This window comes from Mobula hypostoma, chromosome 5 (genome assembly GCF_963921235.1).
Source record: "Mobula hypostoma chromosome 5, sMobHyp1.1, whole genome shotgun sequence".
Lineage (NCBI taxonomy): Eukaryota > Metazoa > Chordata > Chondrichthyes > Myliobatiformes > Myliobatidae > Mobula > Mobula hypostoma.
Genome location: NC_086101.1, coordinates 161,462,566 through 161,481,344, shown reverse-complemented (window position 1 = coordinate 161,481,344; position 18,779 = coordinate 161,462,566). Strand labels below are relative to the sequence as shown.

Sequence of the window (18,779 nt, the reverse complement as noted above, 5' to 3'; positions counted from 1 at the left end):
TCCCTGAGATTAAATTAGTTCAAATTAAGTATAAAGAAACACTACAGAATCAAAGAAAAACTGCACATAACTGCACAAAAGATGGACAAACAATGGATGTGCAGAAAATAACACAGGGCAAATACAAAAAAATCAAATTAATAATAATAAATTAACAAGCAATAAATATTGAGAACATGAGATGAAAAGTCCTTGAAAGTGACTTTCAGGTTGCGGAAACAGTTCAGTGATGGGGTGAGTGAAGTTATCCCCTCTGGTTCAGGAGCCTGATGGTTGAAGGTTAATAACTGTTCCTGAACCAGGTGGTGTGGGACTTAAGGTTGCAGTACCTTCTTCCTGATAGCTTCAGCATGAAGAGAGTGTGGCCTAGATGGTGGATGTCCCTGTTGATGGATGCTGCTTTCCTGCCACGGTGCTCCTTGTTCTCAATAATGGGGAGGTTGTAACCACTACTTTTGATAGGCTTATCCTTTGCACTTTGCACTTCTCCATATCCTATATCGCTTATCACACCTTCCCCTACCATGTCTATCTCCCCCAACTTCTCTTCTGTACTCACTTTGTTATAATCACAATTGGTGTATCATAACCTCCCAGCTCTAATATTCCAAGCCCCGGCTAATAAAGGCAGATACACCTTAACCAGCTTCTCTTCCATTGCTGCAGCCTTCAAGGTTCTTTGGATATTACACCAAGATCACTTTGTTCCTATTCTGCGTATATCATCGCCTTATTAGTTTTCCCAATATTTAGCAGCTCTCATTGTCAACACTAAATTCCATTTCCCTGCCCACCTAACCAACTTGTCAATATCTTAAACACAAGATTCTATCCATTTATTTCCTCCTCACAAACAACAATGCAATCTTATCATTGCTAGTAACATGTCTCCTCAGTTCATCTCCAGGTCGTTAATGTTCCAGGTCCCTTTTTCTTCACCATTTACACATCGGACTTCAACTACAGCACAGAGTCTTGTCATCTTCAGAAGTTTTCTGATGACTCTGCCATAGTTGGATGCATCAGCAAGGGAGATGAGGCTGAGTACAGGACTATGGTAGGAAACTTTGTCACATAGTGTAAGCAGAATTAACTGCAGCTTAATGTGAAAAAGACTAAGGAGCTGGTGGTGGACCTGAGGAGGGCTAAGGCACTGGTGACCCCTGTTTCCATCCAGGGGGTCAGTGTGGACATGGTGGAGGATTACAAATACCTGGGAATACAAATTGACAATAAATTGGACTGGTCAAAGAACACTGAGGCTGTCTATAAGAAGGGTTAGAGCCATCTCTATTTCCTGAGGAGACTGAGGTCCTTTAACATCTGCCGGACAATGCTGAGGATGTTCTAGGAGTCTGTGGTGGCCAGTGCTATCATGTTTGCTGTTGTGTGCTGGGGCAGCAGGCTGAGGGTAGCAGACACCAACAGAATCAACAAACTCATTTGTAAGGCCAATGATATTGTGGGGATGGAACTGGACTCTATCACGGTGGTGTCTGAAAAGAGGATGCTGTCCAAGTTGCATGCCATCTTGGACAATGTCTTCCATCCACTATATAATGTACTGGGTGGGCACAGGAGTACATTCAGCCAGAGATTCATTCCTCCTAGATGCAACACTGAGCGTCATAGGAAGTCATTCCTGCCTGTGGCCATCAAACTTTACAACTCCTCCCTTGGAGGGTCAGACACCCTGAGCCGATAGGCTGGTCCTGGACTAATTTTTTTATGGTTTTATATTGCTATATTTATACTCTATTCTTGGTTGGTGCAACTGTAACGAAACTCAATTTCCCGAGGGATCAATAAAGTATGACTATGACTATATGACGAACGGCAGGCGAGTGTCTGACGGGGTAGTGTATTAACTGGGGTTTAACCAACACGCCCAGCTCAGTGTGTTCGGGTTCACTTGTTCCAATGATTGTCTAGATCTGGTCAGACGCCTGTAACGGCATCACGTGATCAAGCTACACACGGCAGTGCATGAAGTGAGTGTGCCCTGACAACCAACGGGAGAAGTTCAACCCAGCTCTTTCACCCAGCCTCTCTCACGGCCCTCCCAAGCCCGGTGTTCCGCAAGTCGGCAGCTCGGAGCGTGGACTGCACCGCCGCATGCACTTGGGATCCGTCACACGTTTCCTTCGTTTACTTTCTCAGAGCGTCCCTCATCGCTTGCTCTGTAAGTTATTCCGGCGGCAGCCCTGTTCGGTAATGTAGGGGTGCGGAGTGGTTGGGGAGCGCGCAGTGAACTGAAGAGAGTAGCCTGTGTAACAGTTTTGGCTGAAACTACTTCCTAAAAGTTAAGAATCAGGTAATTACCAATAGCGCCGAAACCCCCCGATCTTGGATCTTGCTTTTTGCCCAAGGCACAGCGAAACTTGTACAGATGGGAACCATATGGTGTTCGGTTGAAGTGCCCTTAGTTGGAACCACCAACTTTAATAGTTTTAAAAAAAACAGCATGTTAGAAGCACCCCAGCATCCGCAGATTTTCTCTTGTTGTGTTAGAAGCACTCATTGGGGTTGGTGACGTTTGTGACAAGAGTAGTGTATTAGTTCCGGACCTTCTCAGAACTTTGACAATAAGTCCCGGAACTGAAAATGTAGCTGTTTTCCTCCTACGGATGCCTCCTGACCGGCGGATTGTTAGCAGTTTCCACTGTTTTTGTTTTCGGATTTCCAGTATCTGCAATCTGTTATTTTTAAATTCCATGTACTGTTAATTGAATCCCGTGTGTGCTATCCAATTCGAGCCTGTATCTATATCTGTGTGTATGCATTCAACTGCAGTGGTGTGTGTGTGTGTGTGTCTGTGTCTGTATGTCTATGACAGGCAGTGAGAAATAACGGGAATAACGGGGTACGTTATACAGGTTACACTCCTTACTGAAAAATACTGTTGAGTCGTGTCGAGCGGGTCCAAGAAATGTTTCCACTTGCCCTTCATTAGAATCCAGTCACATTGTATGTGCAATCCTCACTTCAGTCTAGTGCACACACTGGAAGACTCTTAAGTTTCAAGTCGCATTTTAACTGCATGGAAATAAATAAAATCTCTCAAAGGCGAGTTAAAGCGTGAGTTGGCCTTTGAACGCAAAGACGCTTTTGCCGCTATTGATAACATTTTTCTTGCTGAAGCCACTTCGCAATCTCGTGTGTACTTATTTCAGACCCGCGAAGTTAGGTAAACCGATTTCCCAATACAGAACCGTAATCCATGAATATCCGGTCATCTCAGATCCGGTCAGAGTAGCAGAGGTAGCTGTGCTCAGGAATCTGGGGAGGGAGGTACTTTAGTTCCTATTATCTCGTAAAATCAGAAAGCAAAACGTGTTTTGTTCGGTACATTTGCAATTTCAATTTGCCAAACAAATATCGAAGGTCAATGAACAAAGTCCAAATAGTATAAATGCAAGGACTTCAAGAGCATTGATCCTGGGGTGCAAGTTCAAGGCCCAAGGTTTCCTGGGAGTGTGACACAGGTAGATAGTATATGGAAGGAAGCATTTTGGTATCTTTGGTGAGATAGAAGGGAGGAACCCTTCCTGATGAAGGGTTCCGGCCCAAAACGTCGACCAATCTTTTCTACGGATGCTGCCCGACCTGCTGAGTTCCTCCAGCATGTTGTGAGTGTTGCTTTGACCCCAGCATCTGCAGATCATTTTGTGTTGGCAGTGAGTATGTATTGAGAGATCATGTTAAAACTGTACAAGATACTGTATTTAGAGTGGTGTGTATGGTGGTTCTGGTAATTACCCTACAGGAAGGATGTGGCGGAGGCAGAATATATTTACCTGCATTGGATAGCTGAAATGTATAGGGTTGATTTATTCTCACTGGTTCATAGGAGGCTGAGGGGTGACTTTATAAAGTTTCATGAAAATTTGAGGAACATAGATGGGGTAGATGAATTATTGTTCCTGGGACAGGGGTGTATGGAGCTGGAGGGCACGTATTCAAAGTTCAAAGTAAATGTCTGATCAAAGTACATATATGTCACCCATATACAACCCTGAGATTCATTTGCTTGTAGCAATCACAGTAATTACAAGAAACACAATAGGATCAATGAAAACCACTTCCAACTGGACAGACAAACAACCAATGTGCAAGAGACAACAAACTGTCCAAATACAAAAAAACAGAAAAAAATAATAAATAAATAAGCAATAAATATCAAGAACATGAGATGAAGAGTCCTTGAAAGTGAGTCCAGAGATTGTGGGAACAGTTCGTTTAAGGGGGAGTGAAGTTATCTTTTCTGGTTCAAGAGCCTAATGGTTGTGGGGTAATAATTGTTCTTGAACCTGATGGTGTGAGTACTGAGGGTCTCATACCGTTTTCCTGATGGCAGCAGTGAGAAGAGAGCATGGCCTGGATGGTGGAAGACCTAAATGATAGATTCTGCTTTCCTACAACAGTGCCCCGTGTAGTTGTGCTCAATGATGGGGAGAGTTTTACCCCGATGGACTGGGCCATATCCACTAGTTTTTGTAGGCTTTTTTATACAAGGGCATTGGCATTTCCATACCAGGTCATGATGTAATTAGTCAATATACTCCCCACCACACATCCATAGAAGTTTGTCAAAGTTTTAGATGACATGCTGAATCTTCACAAACTTCCTCATGTTTTCTTTGTAATGGAACTTGTGTGCTGGACCCAGGGCAGATCCTCTGAAATGAATTCAAGGTGACGGGGAAGACATTTGAAACAACACACACAAAATGTTGGAGAAACTCAGCGGGTCAGGCAGCATCTATGGAGGACAATAAACAGTCGATGTTTTGAGCTGAGAGCCTTCATCAGGACTGGAAAGGAAGGGGAAAAAGCCAGAATTAGAAGGTGGGGGAGAAGAAGGAGTAGAAGCTGATTGATAGATGGAACCAGGTGAGGGAGAAGGATGTTAGGTGGGGGAGAGGGGATAAAGCAAGAAGCTGGGAGGTGATAGGTGAATGAGGTAAAGGGCTGAAGGAAAAGGACCTTTATACTTGAATTAAACTTGTGTCTAACCAAGCTATACCAGTGTAGTTACATTAACATCACCTAATAATGCAGAAGATCAACCAGGGAATCCTGGGACAAATACCAATTAATAACAATTGCCATCTAATTAATCTACTCTAAACCATTAGCAAACTGAAGAAAGCTGTCATGGGCAATCCTATCAGTAAGACATAATCTATATTACAATATATATTAACGATTTAGATGAGGGAATTAAAAGTAACATTAGCAAATTTGCCAATGACACAAAGCTGGGTGGCAGTGTGAAATGTGAGGAGGATGTTATGAGAATGCAGGGTGACTTGGACAGGCTGGGTGAGTGGGCAGATGCATGGCAGATGCAGTTTAATGTGGATAAGTGTGAGGTTATCCACTTTGGTGGTAAGAACAGAAAGGCAGATTATTATCTAAATGGAGTCAAGTTAGGAAAAGGGGAAGTACAACGAGATCTAGGTGTTCTTATACATCAGTCACTGAAAGCAAGCATGCAAGTACAGCAGGCAGTGAAGAAAGCTAATGGCATGCTGACCTTCATAACAAGGGGAATTGAAAATAAGAGCAGAGAAGTCCTTCTGCAGCTGTACAGGGCCCTGGTGAGACCACACCTGGAGTACTGTGTGCAGTTTTGGTCTCCAAATTTGAGGAAGGACATTCTTGCTATTGAGGGAGTGCAGCATAGGTTTGCAAGGTTAATTCCCGGGATGGCGGGACTGTCATATGTCGAAAGATTGGAGCGACTGGGCTTGTATACTCTGGAATTTAGAAGGCTGAGAGGGGATCTTATTGAAACATATAAGATTAGAAACCATAGAAACCATAGAAAAACTACAGCACAGAAACAGGCCTTTTGGCCCTTCTTGGCTGTGCCAAACCATTTTCTGCCTAGTCCCACTGACCTGCACACAGACCATATCCCTCCATACACCTCCCATCCATGTATCTGTCCAATTTATTCTTAAATGTTAAAAAAGAACCCGCATTTAAAAGCAAACAACAGGAATTCTGCAGATGCTGGAAATTCAAGCAACACACATCAAAGTTGCTGGTGAACGCAGCAGGCCAAGCAGCATCTATAGGAAGAGGCGCAGTCGACGTTTCAGGCCGAGACCCTTCGTCAGGACCCGCATTTACCACCTCGTCTGTCAGCTCATTTCATACTCCCACCACTCTCTGTGTGAAGAAGCCCCCCCCCTCCAATCTTCCCTTTAAACTTTTCCCCCCTCACCCTTAACCCATGTCCTCTGGTTTTTTTTCTCCACTTGCCTCAGTGGAAAAAGCCTGCTTGCATTCACTCTATCTATATCCATCATAATTTTATATACCTCTATCAAATCTCCCCTCATTCTTCAACGCTCCAGGGAATAAAGTCCTAACCTATTCAACCTTTCTCTGTAACGGAGTTTCTCAAGTCCCGGCAACATATTTGTAAACCTTCTCTGCTCTCTTTCAACCTTATTTATATCCCTGTAATTTGGTGACCAAAACTGAACACAATGCTCCAGATTCAGCCTCACCAATGCCTTATACAACCTCATCATAACATTCCAGCTCTTATACTCAATATATTAAGATTATTAAGGGATTGGGCACGCTGGAGGCAGGAAGCATGTTCCCGCTGATGGGTGAGTCCAGAACCAAAGGCCACAGTTTAAGAATAAGGGGTAGGCCATTTAGAATGGAGTTGAGGAAAAACTTTTTCACCCAGAGGTGGTGGATATATGGAATGCTCTGCCCCAGAAGGCTGTGGAGGCCAAGTCTCTGGATGCTTTCAAGAAAGAGATGGATAGAGCTCTTAAAGATAGCGGAATCAAAGGTTGTGGGGATAAGGCAGGAACTGGATACTGATTGTGGATGATCAGCCATGATCACAGTGAATGGCGGTGCTGGCTTGAAGGGCTGAATGGCCTACTCTTGCACCTATTGTCTATCATCTATTGTCTAATCTGCTTTTAGAGGCCTAGTCTGGGTTTTGCAGGGCAGTTCAATTCCAGACTTCAGCGCAGTCTTGATCCAAACATAAATTCAAAGTTCAAAGTACATTTATATCGAAGTGTGTGTACTTTATACAAGCTTGGGATTTGTCTCCTTACAGGCAACCACAAAACAAAGAAACTGCCGAAGGTTTTCAGCCCAAAACTTCGACTGTACTCTTTTGCTAGATGCTGCCTGGCCTGCTAAGTTCCACCAGCATTTTGTGTGTGTTGCTTGGGTTTCCAGCATCTGCAGATTTTATCTTGTTTGTAAAACAAAGAAACTCAATAGAACCCATTTAAGAAAAAAACACCCAATGTGCAGAGAGAAAGAAAGCAAATCGTGCAAACAATAAAAGAAAGCAAGTCGCATCCAGAACTGGAGTTTTACAGAAGTGAGTCCACAGACACGAAGTCAGGCATCACTGCAGTCGGAGCAGACCCCAGCCTCAGTTCAGCACAGAACCGAGTGAACGTCGCGGAGCAGCGAGTAGAACTGCTTCATCCTTTGTCTCCAGTCCCAACACCCTGACCTTTGCAATCTGGCCTGGCACTTAAATCGTCCAAACCTTGGGTCGCTTCTTGCTCTCAGCCCTGGGCCCTGCCACTTCCATACCCCTGGGGCTGATGCACCTCCACCTCAATTTGGTTCGCACCCAACCTTTCCAATTTGGCCTGGTGCTTACATCGATGAAACCTCGGATCTCTCCTCGATCTCGGGCTCAGACTCCGCCTCAGCTCTGCCTCTCCTCTGCTTGCCTTGCCTTGGTTCTGCCACATCAAATTGCCTCCTGGCCTGCTCCAGCAATGGGCAAACGTTGGCTCATTGGCCTGGGCCTCGCCACCATTACTCAGCCTCTACATGCTGCGCCACATCCGTCCTGCACCCTTGAGACATAAGTTCACACCGCAGAAATATCAGGTCGAACAGGGAGTTCAAAAGCTCAACTTCAAAAGGGAAGTTATAGGCTATTGTTTGCAGTGGTCATTTTCCATAAAAGATTTAAATTGAATTTGAATTTCAGTTTGAATGATGTTATTAATAAAGTATTTAGTTGTTTCCTTTGTTTTGTTTGCTACTGACAAGTAGTCACTGAGGTTTACCAACACCATCTTAAACTGGAAATTCTAGAGGTGAGCTGAATGCAACTGCCATAATTGACTGAGTGTGATACCAAAGGGGGCTGGCGAAAAGGAAATTATTGGGTGTTGAGGGGAGAACACTAATGGTTGGAATTATTCCTCATGGAAATCATGCCATAAGGTCAGGCATGGGGACAATCACTGATTGTCCCCATGCTGACAAGCACCTTCAATTCCATTCTCAACCTTGCAAGAAATGAAGCATTTCTTGCCTGCATATAGCAAGACCTGGACAACATTTAGGCTTTGTTTGATCATTGGAAACTAACATGCACCTTACAAAAGTGCCTGGGCAGCACCCATCTTGAATCAGAAGTCATCTAATCACGTTCCCTTGACATTCAAACTCATTACCATTGCAAAGTCTACCACCATCAATAACCTTGGGATTACCATTGACCAGAAGCTGACTCAGACCAGCCACATAAATACCAGGGCATCGTGAATAGGTCAGAGCCAGGATACCCGATCGTACTCACAAAGTCTCTCCACCATCTGCAAGGCACCTGTCGGACACTCAAGAAGCTTGGCTCCAGCCAGGACAACATAATCCTGATGCTGGGCTTTGACCCAAAATGTCAACAATTCCTTTATTCCTAAAGATGCTGCTCAGCCTGCTGAGCTCCACCAACAGATTGTTTATTGGAAAATCATTTGGGACCCAATCTACCACCTTAAACATTCATTCCCTCCACCTTTAGCATCCAGTGTTTATCGTTTACAAAGTGCAGTTACTCAGCTTAGCTGGTTTGACTACACTGCCCGTGCCTCCATAATGTTTACCCCTAAGAATGATAAGGGCAGCAGGTTCTTGGCAAGAGTGCTCCCAGATGGTCGCTTTCCAAGTCATAAGTCACTCTCATCTGCAAATAATTCACAGGCCCTCCATTGTTCCTGGGTCTTAACTGTGGAGGTCCCCACCTGACAGTACTATAGGACGGCCTTCATTAGAAGGGCTACAGCAATTCAAGAAAACATCTCATTGACTCCTTCTGAAAGGCAATCAAGGATGAACAGTAAATACGAGGAAATCTGCAGATGCTGGAAATTCAAGCAACACACAAAATGCTGGTGGAATGCAGCAGGCCAGACAGCATCCATAGGAAGAAGCGCAGTCGATGTTTTGGGCTGAGACCCTTTGTCAGGACCCTTCACCAGTCTGGCCTGTCTGCGTTCCACCAGCATTTTGTGTGTGTTGCATGAACAGTAAATGCCGGTTTTGGCCATGACACCCACATTCCAAACAAACAAACTAAATGTAATTATCAGTGAATATCCACAATCAACTTTGTGAGTTTACAATTAACCAGAAACCCAAGAGGACAACATGAAAGAATAAGCAGGAATATTCATTAAGTATTGTTGCATCACTACATTGTGGGATAACTTGGTTGCCTGATTTATACTTGCATTCTTTTGTCTCTTATCCCTGCTGAAACCTGTGCTACTATCCAACCTAAATAATGTGAGTATGGATTGGATCAAACTGATGAATTGTAATGCCTCAGTCACCGCTCAACAATTTGTGACTGAACAAGTAGTTTGCCAGGGCAGTTGGGAAGGTACAATGAACACTGGCCTTGTCCCTGTTGTCCCCACATTTCAAATGTAAAATAATAGTGGGGCCTCTTGAGGGAGAATCACAGATTTTACCTGCCTCCTTTTCATTGGTGCACTTTTCTATGACTGTATAATTTCATGTTTGCTTTCAACCTTGTAAGAAAATATTTGATGAATAGTTTTATGTAAGAGCACTTTCTGTGTGAGACAATCTGGAACTACGTTTCAATGTTAAGGGTAGCCCATTTAAAATGGAGGTGAGGAGGAATTTCTTCTCTCCAAAAGTTGTGAATCTTTGGAATTCTATAATATAAAGAGCAACAGAAGCTGAATCATTGAGTATATTCAAAGCAGAGACTGTTTTTGTTTTATGAAAGAGTCAAGGATTATGGGGAAATGACTGGAAAGGTGAATTGAAGCCAAGATCAGATTAGTCATGATCCTATTAAATGACGGAGTGGGCTTTGGGGACCACATGGCCTACTCCCTGTGATTTTATTATGTTCTAAATGACATCCACATTTGTTTGTGCTGACATTTGGGCTTTCTATGTTTTGCAGAATGCATTTCAGGTTTTCCATTGGAAAAATTCATCTGAAGATGCTTCGACTGCTTTTAGCTGTTGCACTGCTGTGCCTCTGTTACAATAATGTAGTCAGAGACGGGCAGAAAACTTGGCTAGTAGAACCTCTCCTGAGTACCTCTTCACTTGTGTGGAATAGAAAGGATGCCAGGTGGTTGCAGTCGAAGATTGAGATAAATTGCACGGAAATCTACAATTACAACTCAGCAGAGGTGGGAAAAACATTGGAAATTCGCAAGGGTAGCATTGTTGATTTGGAAGATGAAGACGTGGAGTTGATGACATCAAACTGTGTCCAATACCTTCAGCATAGAGGATACCACTACAAGTTGACCTCAAAGGAGGAGCAGGAGTACCCCTTGGCATTTTCTCTGGTTGTTCATAAAGATGCCATTATGGTGGAAAGGTTGCTGAAAATGATTTATATGCCGCAAAATATATATTGCATCCATTATGACCAGAAATCCTCAAAATCTTTCAAAACTGCCATGCATAATTTAGCCAGGTGTTTACCAAATGTATTCATTGCAACCAAGATAGAGTTGGTGTACTACACTCATATCTCCAGGCTCCAAGCAGATCTCAATTGCTTATCGGATCTTCTCAACTCCTCTGTCCAGTGGAGGTATGTTATCAATTTGTGTGGCCAAGATCTGCCATTGCGATCCAACATCGAACTGGTATCTGAACTGAAGAAGCTGAATGGAGCGAACATGTTGGAGTCTGTGAAACCCAGTGCCATTAAGAAAGAGCGATTTACATTTCACCATGAGTTTCAAGATACCTTAGATGAGTTTGGAGGCATACTAATGAAAACGGACATAAAGAAGGATCCTAGCCCCCATGGCATTGAAATGTTCACTGGCAGTGCCTACTTTGTCTTAAGTTATGAGTTTGTCAAATACATTAATAACAGCATAGTAGCCAAAGATTTCCTTGCATGGTCTGCAGATACATACTCACCGGATGAGCACTTCTGGGCGAGTATGGTGCGAGTGCCTGGAGTACCAGGTGAGCTCCCCAGGTCTGGAGCTGAAGTGACTGATATGCAAAGTAAGACGCGGCTGGTGAAGTGGAGCTACCTCGAGGAGATGTTATACCCACCTTGCACAGGAACTCATCGCCGCAGCGTCTGCATCTATGGTTCTGCTGAGCTCAGGTGGCTCCTTCAGAGTGGCCATTGGTTCGCTAATAAATTTGATTCTAAAGTAGACCCTGTTTTAATAAAATGTTTGGAACTAAAGATTGTGGAACGCCAGAGGGATTGGCTAGGATTGACTTCTTGAAAGTTCTCTGTTTATAATATTGATGGAGACTTTTGGAGTTAAAGAAATATCACACGTGGCGTTGGAAGTTTTGATCAAGCTTCAAAGCTAAACAGAAAATCAAACAATGTTCTCTCCTGTTTTGTGTTTAAAGTTTTAACCACTAACAATGTAGAGAGCAGAGAACAGGCCTTAAGATAAGAAAACAAATGCCTATAAAACTTGAGCTATAGTATAGAGTCAAATGACACTATTTGTCAAAGAGGATATAAGGGATTTTATTTCTTAGACTGTATGGGGACTGAGATCTGATCCTATGGAGGTGTAAAAGATCATAATGGTCCTAGAGCCTTTTTTCCAGAGTTGGGGAATCAAGAACTAGAGGGCATAGGTTTAGAGAGAAAGGGGAAAGATTTAATAGGAACTCGAGGAGCAACTTTTTTCATGGAGGATGGTATCTATGTGGAATAAGCTGCTGGAGGAAGTGGCCGAGACAAGTACGATAACAACATTTAAAAGAAAGTTGAACAGGTACATGGATTGGAAAGATGTTAAAGGTTTTGGGCTAAGTGGGACTAGCTTGGCTGGGCTTCTTGGCTGGAGTGGACTGACTGGTCCAAGGGGCCAGATTCAGTGCTCTATAACTCTGTGACTCTGAGAGGAAATTTACAGAGGACAGTTAACTTACTGATACTTCTTATTTCAATGTTAAATGTCTCTTTTGCTTCCTAGAAACAGAAGCGAGGTTAAAGATTAGCTTTATTTGTCACATGTACAGTATATTGAAACATTGAAGGTTTCACCAAACATCTTGTTCAGTAATAATAAATGATCTCACTGGGGGTTGTCCCAAGGGATTTTGAGAACTCGAACAGAGCCACATGAGCAAGGCATTTTTGAGAATGAGCACAATATTATTTTATGCCCTGCTTCTAAAGGTACTATTTTCAGTTTGAGAATAATCCATATTAATACTAGATGTAAAAAATATAAAATTAGTAATTGCAAAATTCACCCCATAAATTTCATGTGTATCGGTGCTTCATATATTTACATATTGGTACGTGTTCACTGGTTGGGCCAGTGTTTATTGCCCATACCTAATTGCTCTTGATGGTGGTACCAGAACTGCTATTGAGGATTTCGAACCAGCAGTGATGAAAGCTGCTGATATCCTTCCAGTTTAGGATGGTGTGCAGCTCTGAGGGGAACCTGCAGACAATAATACTCCTGTGGTCATGAAAGTTTTGTCATCCTTGGTGGCAGAGATGATACCAAAGTAGCTTAGATCAGTAACCTTCATTTATTCAGTTGTTGTAATCTGGGTTTCATTGGAATATCTCCAACACATTGTGAATTCTGCAGTTGATACATCCACACTGTGCATCGGTCGTGGAAGGAATGAATATTCGGGATGCTGAATAAGTTGCCAATGTGCTTTCTACTTTGTCCTGGATGGCATCAAACTTCAGTATTGCTGGAAAAGTGCTCATCTGGGGAAGTGTAGAGAATTCTGACAGTATCCATACAACTGGAAAAGATTTATGGTGTCTGGAGTTGGGTCATTTTCCTCTAGATATCCAGCTTCACATGGGACTTCTGTAACATATCCCATTAAGTTTCTAGTTAGTGGTGACCTATATGATGTTGAAAGTCTGGAACTATTCCCACAACCTATGGACTCACTTTCAAGGACTCTTCACTCATGTTCTTGATATTTATTGCTTATTTATTCATTGTTATTATTTTTGTTTCTTCTGTATTTGCACTATTTGTTGTCTATTGCACATTGGTTGTTTTTCCATTATGTTGGGTGTGGTCTTTCATTGATTCTGTTATGGTTTTTGGATTTACTGGGTATGCTTGCAAAGAAATAAATCTCAGCTTTGTATATGGTGATATATTGTGTATATGAACTTTGAATTTCTGAACTTTGGTAGTGCCATTGAATGTTATGTGTAGGTAGTGTGACTTACTTTAGGAGGTGATGGTTATTGCCAGGCATGAGTATACACGAGTATATCAGACCACTTATAAGACTATGAAAATGATGTCTAACTCTTGCTGCAATGGAGGTGTGGACATTTTTATCTGCCGAAGGTTTGCAAATGGAATTGAACACTGCACAATCATCAGTGAACATCCCCATTTCTGACTTTATGATGGATGGAAGGTCACTGAAGAAGCTGCCAAAGATGCATGGCCTTAGAACACAGCCCGTGGCTATGTCCTGCGGGTCGCGATGAGTTACCTCCAACAATCACAGCATCCTCCACAGTGGCAGCTACATCCAGTCATTGGAGTGTTTTCCCTTGATGCCCATTGACTGGATTAGGAATGGAGGTACATTTCATTCAAATGTTTTAGAATGATAAATTTAAAGCCCTCATTATAGAACATCGAACATTGCACAGCAGTACAGGTCTTCAGCCAATGAGGTCGTGCTGATCTTTTGACCCACTCTAAGATCAACTTAACACTTCCCTCCTACATAGCTCCCCATTTTACTGTCATCCATGTACCTAAACGCTCCTAATATATCTGCCTCAACCAACTTCCCTGGCAGGGTATTCCACACACTCGCCACTCTGTGTTAAAAACCTACCTCTGACATCCCCCCCTCTATACTTTCCTACAATTGCTTTAAAATTATGCCCTCTTTTATTAGTGATTTCTGCCAGGAAAAAAGCCTCTGCCACTTATCATCTTGTACCCCTCTATCAATTCACCTATCTTCCTCCTTCACTCCAAAGAGAAAGGTCCTAGCTCGCTCAATCTGTCCTCATAAGACATGCTTTCTTTATTTTTCTATAGCCCCAAGGTAGTTTCCATCAGTCAGACCGTGCTCAGGGTGGAATAAAGCACACAAGGTCTGCAAATATAATGACAAGTCTCCTGGAATGGCAGATAAACCCTTCACTATTGATCCAGAAATTGGAATGCAAACTCCACCAAACCAGGCAGCAAATTTAAATTAAAGTAAATAAACAATACCTATCTAGAACAATAACAAAAATAATTACCGACCAAAAATGATCCCATCTGGTTCAGAGAAGGAGACCTTTCAGTGTTTTATTCCCTCTATGGCTAACTCATCATAGTCTTCAGGGATAAGAGAATTACAAAGGTTCACCACACCGAGGGAAGAATGTTTACTTTATCTCTGAAATAAACTGCCTATTCCTGGTTCTGTAAAATGAGTCCAGTGAAGCCTCACAGAACTCATTTCATGTCAGTTTTAGATTAGGAGGCCAGAATTCTACACTAATTAGACAGTGTGGTGAGGAAGGTAATAAAATGTGGGCTTTCATTAGTCAGGGTATCGAATACAGAAGTAGGAATACTCCAACTTTATATAAAGTCTTGGTTAGGCCTCAGCTGGAATACTGCATGCAGTTCCAGTCGTTGAGGTATAGGAACCATGTGATAGGTCACCGAGGTATAAAAAGGGTGGGGTGTCACAGGAGTGCAGCAGTTAGCGCGACACTGTTACTGCTCGGGTCATCAGAGTTCTGAGTTCAATTCCGGTGCTGTATGTAAGGAATGTGTACATTCTCCTTGTGATTTTGTGAGTTTCCTCTGGGTGCTCTAGCTTCCTCCCACAGTTCAAAGATCATCCGGTTTATTGGTCATTGAAAATTGTCCTGTGATTAAGCTGGAGTTAAATAGGTGGATTGCTGGGCAAGAGGTGGGATTGAAGGGTCTGTTCTCCTCTGTATCTCCAAATAAAACAAAATAAAATTTTTCTGGAGAGAGTGCAGAGGAAATTTACCAGATATTGCCTGGGATGGAACATTTCACTTCTGAGAGGAGAATGGAGACGCTCTCCTTGGAATGGAAGAGCTTAAGAAGGAATGTGATTGAGGTACATAAAAGTATGAGGGATACTCATTGGGTAATTATGAGGGATATACATAGTGTAGACGCTGGAAACTTTTCCCATATCAGACATAGATAAAACCAGAGAAGATAGGTTTAATGTAAGGGGAAAATGTTCAGAAAAGATATCAGGGAGACCATAGAGTCAGAGTCATAGAGAAGTACAGCACAGAAATAGGCCCTTTGGCCCATCTAGTTCAAGCTGAAACCATTTAAACTGCCTGCTCCCATTGACCTGCACCTGGGCGGTAGCCCTCCATATCCCATCCATCTAGGTACCTATCCAAACTTCACTTAACATTGAAATTGTATTCACATAGGTCACTTGTGCTGGCAGGTTATACTACACTCTCAAGTCCCTCTGAATGAAGAAGTTTCTCCTTATGTTCCCCTTGAACTTCTTACTTTTCATCCTTAACCCATGACCTCTGGTCGTAGTTCCACCCAATCTCAGTGAAAAAAGCCTGCTTGCATTTACCCCATCTATACCCCTCATAATTTTGTATACCTCGATCAAATCTCCTCTCAATCTTCTACGCTCTAAAGAATAGAGTCTTAATCTATTCAATCTTTCCTTATTAACTCAGGTCCTCCAGGGTTATATCCTTGTAAATTTTCTCTGCACTCTTTCAACCTTGCTTACATCTGTCCTGTAGGTAAGTGACCAAAACTGCACACAATACTCCAAATTATGTCTCACCAACTTCTCATACAACTTCAACATAATATCCCATCTCCTGAACTCAATACATTGATTTATGAAGGTCATTGTGCCAAAAGCTTTCTTTACAACCCTATCTAATTGAGACTCCAATTTACCTGGGCGTGACACTGGATAGGACGCTCTCATTTGCCACCCACATCCAAAAACCCTGAGGGAAAGTTGGCTCTCGCAATTCTCTCTTGAAAAATTTAGCAGGCACAAAATGGGGAGCTAATGCTCACACACTTAGATCAACTGCCCTAGCACTCTGCTATGCACCTGCAGAATACTGTGCACCTGTGTGGGGCAGATCAGCTCATGCGAAGAAAATAGACCCGTTGCTTAACGAAGCCTGCTGAATAATCACGGGCACACTGCACCCCACACCCACTAACACTATTTACAGACTTTCAGGCATTGCTCCCCCAGAGATCTGAAGACACACTACAACAAAAATTGAAAAAGGTAAACAGAACTCGGATCTACGGCACCCACCTCATCATCAGCAGAATCAGATATTGCTGTGATGATTTTACGTTCTAGTATCAATTGTTTGGCGACAATAAAGTATAAAGTATCATGTGCCAATTTCCAACCGCCTAAAATCGAGGAAAAAGTTTGCTACAGTGGAGGAACTACCGCACGGAACACCCCCCCAAACATACAGGATTGACCTCTGGCAACAAACAGAAGCCAGAACCCCACCAAACAATATAGCGCAAGACCCCACAGAATTGTTACCAGACGGGGCACTGCTTGACAGACGGAAGTGGTACACTCTCAACAAAGTGAGAGCGGAAGTTTGTAGGACGGGAGACAATATGGTGAAGTGGGGTTTAAAGACCAGCGAATCCTGTGAGAGTGGCGAAAGGGTGCAGAACATTGAAGACGTTCTACGCAACTGTCCACTCTCGCCTGATTTAACTAACACTGACCTGCTCAACATCAACCGAACAACACTAGAGTGGCTGGCTGTCTGGTGTGATAAGCTACGATGATGACCACTTTCAATGAATTATGTACCTGTATTCCCAGATGCCTTTGTTCTACTGTTCACTGTGTAAGACCTACCCTGGCAGCTCCTACTGAAGTGCAAAACCTCGCATTTGTCTGCATTAAATTCCATCTATCATTTTTCCAGCTGATGCAGATCCCTCTGAAAGTCATGATGGCCTTCCTCACTGTCCACTACACCCCCAGTCTTGGTGTCATCCACAAATTTGCTGATCCAGTTAACCACGTTATCATCCAGATCAGTGATATAGATGACGAACAATAAAGGACTGATTCCTGTGGCACAGCACGTCACGGGCTGCCACTCAGAGAGGCAACCTTTCTCTACCACTCTCTGGCTTCGCCCACAAAATCAATGTCTAATCCAATTTACTACCTCAGCCTGAATGCCAAGCCACTGAACTTTCTTGACCAACCTCTCAAATGGGACATTGTCAATTACCTTACTAAAGCCCACGTAAACAATATTCACTGACTTGCCTTTTTTTCTCATAACTTCCTCGAAAAATTCTATAAGATTGGTTAGACATGACCTGCCATGCTGACAATCCTTGATCAGTCCGTGTCTATCCAAATGTATCCAGTCCCTTAGAATACCTTCCAGTAACTTTCCTCCAACCAATGTCACACCCACCAGCCTATTATTTCCTGGTTTATTTTTAGAGCATTTTTTAAACAGCGGAACAACATTAGATATCATCCAATTCTCTAGTACCTCTCCTGTTGTAAGGATGTTTTAAATATCTCTGCTAGGGCTCTGTCAATTTCTGCACTCGCCTCCTGGGGGGGGGGGGGCGGGGGTGTGGGAGAACACCTTGTCAGGCCCTGGGGATTTATCCACACTGATTTGCCTCAGGGTAGCAAACACCTCCTCCTCTGTAATTTGAGTCCATGAAATTGATGCCACCTTGCCTCATTTCCATAGACTCTGTGTCTGTCTTCTGAGTAAATACAGATGCAAAGAATGCATTTAATATCTCCCCCATCTGTTTTGGCTCCACACATGGATCACCATTCTGGTCTTCCAGAGGACCAATTTTGCTCTTTTGCTCTTAACATACCTGTAGAATTCCTTAGGATTCTCCACCTTCTCTGCTAGAGCAACTTCATGTCTTCTTTTAGCCTTCTGGATTTTTTCTTAAGTGTTCTCTTACATTTCTTGTACTCCATAAGCACCTCATTTGCTCCTACTTGCCTATACCTGCAATGTACCTCCTTTTTCCTCTTAACCAAGGCCTCAATATCTCCTGAACACCAAAGTTCCCTACATTTGTTATTTTTACCTTTTATTGTGACAGGCACATTGCCAGAAAACAGCCTGTCCCAATCCACACTTGCCAGATCATCTCTGATACCATCAAGATTGGCCTCTCTCCAATTTAGAATCTCAACCCGCAGACCAGACCTATCGCTTTGCATATTTACTTTGAAACAAATGGCATTGCGGTCACTGGATGCAAAGTGCTCCCCTACACTTGGGGTCACCAACCCGTCGATAGCGATCGACTGGTCGATCTTTGAGACTTTCCCAGTAGATCCCGAAGAAAAATCAAAAATAAATACACAAATACTGTTGTAATGTGAGCATTATAAAAGTAAGTAATACTAATTAGGATAATGGTAATGTAGCAATATTTTCACTAAAAAGCTGT

The 18,779-nt window shown here is 42.9% G+C and overlaps 1 protein-coding gene across 4 annotated transcripts in view; it reads left to right on the top strand.

Annotated features, from left to right (window-relative positions):
- The first annotated feature begins 1,747 nt into the window (after positions 1 to 1,747).
- Positions 1,748 to 18,779, top strand: part of LOC134347113 (beta-1,3-galactosyl-O-glycosyl-glycoprotein beta-1,6-N-acetylglucosaminyltransferase 4-like) — a 166,687-nt gene continuing 149,655 nt past the window's right edge. For 3 of the 4 annotated variants that reach the window (XR_010018084.1, XR_010018085.1, XR_010018086.1), the window contains exon 1: positions 1,748 to 2,182. Coding sequence is in view for 1 of the 4 variants with exons in the window: in XM_063049261.1 (XP_062905331.1) it covers positions 10,245 to 11,552 (1,308 nt within the window). In the remaining 3 variants the exon portion in view is untranslated. Of the gene's footprint in view, positions 2,183 to 10,243; positions 13,651 to 18,779 lie in introns of those variants that run through there. The other variant, XM_063049261.1, reaches the window with a different exon arrangement.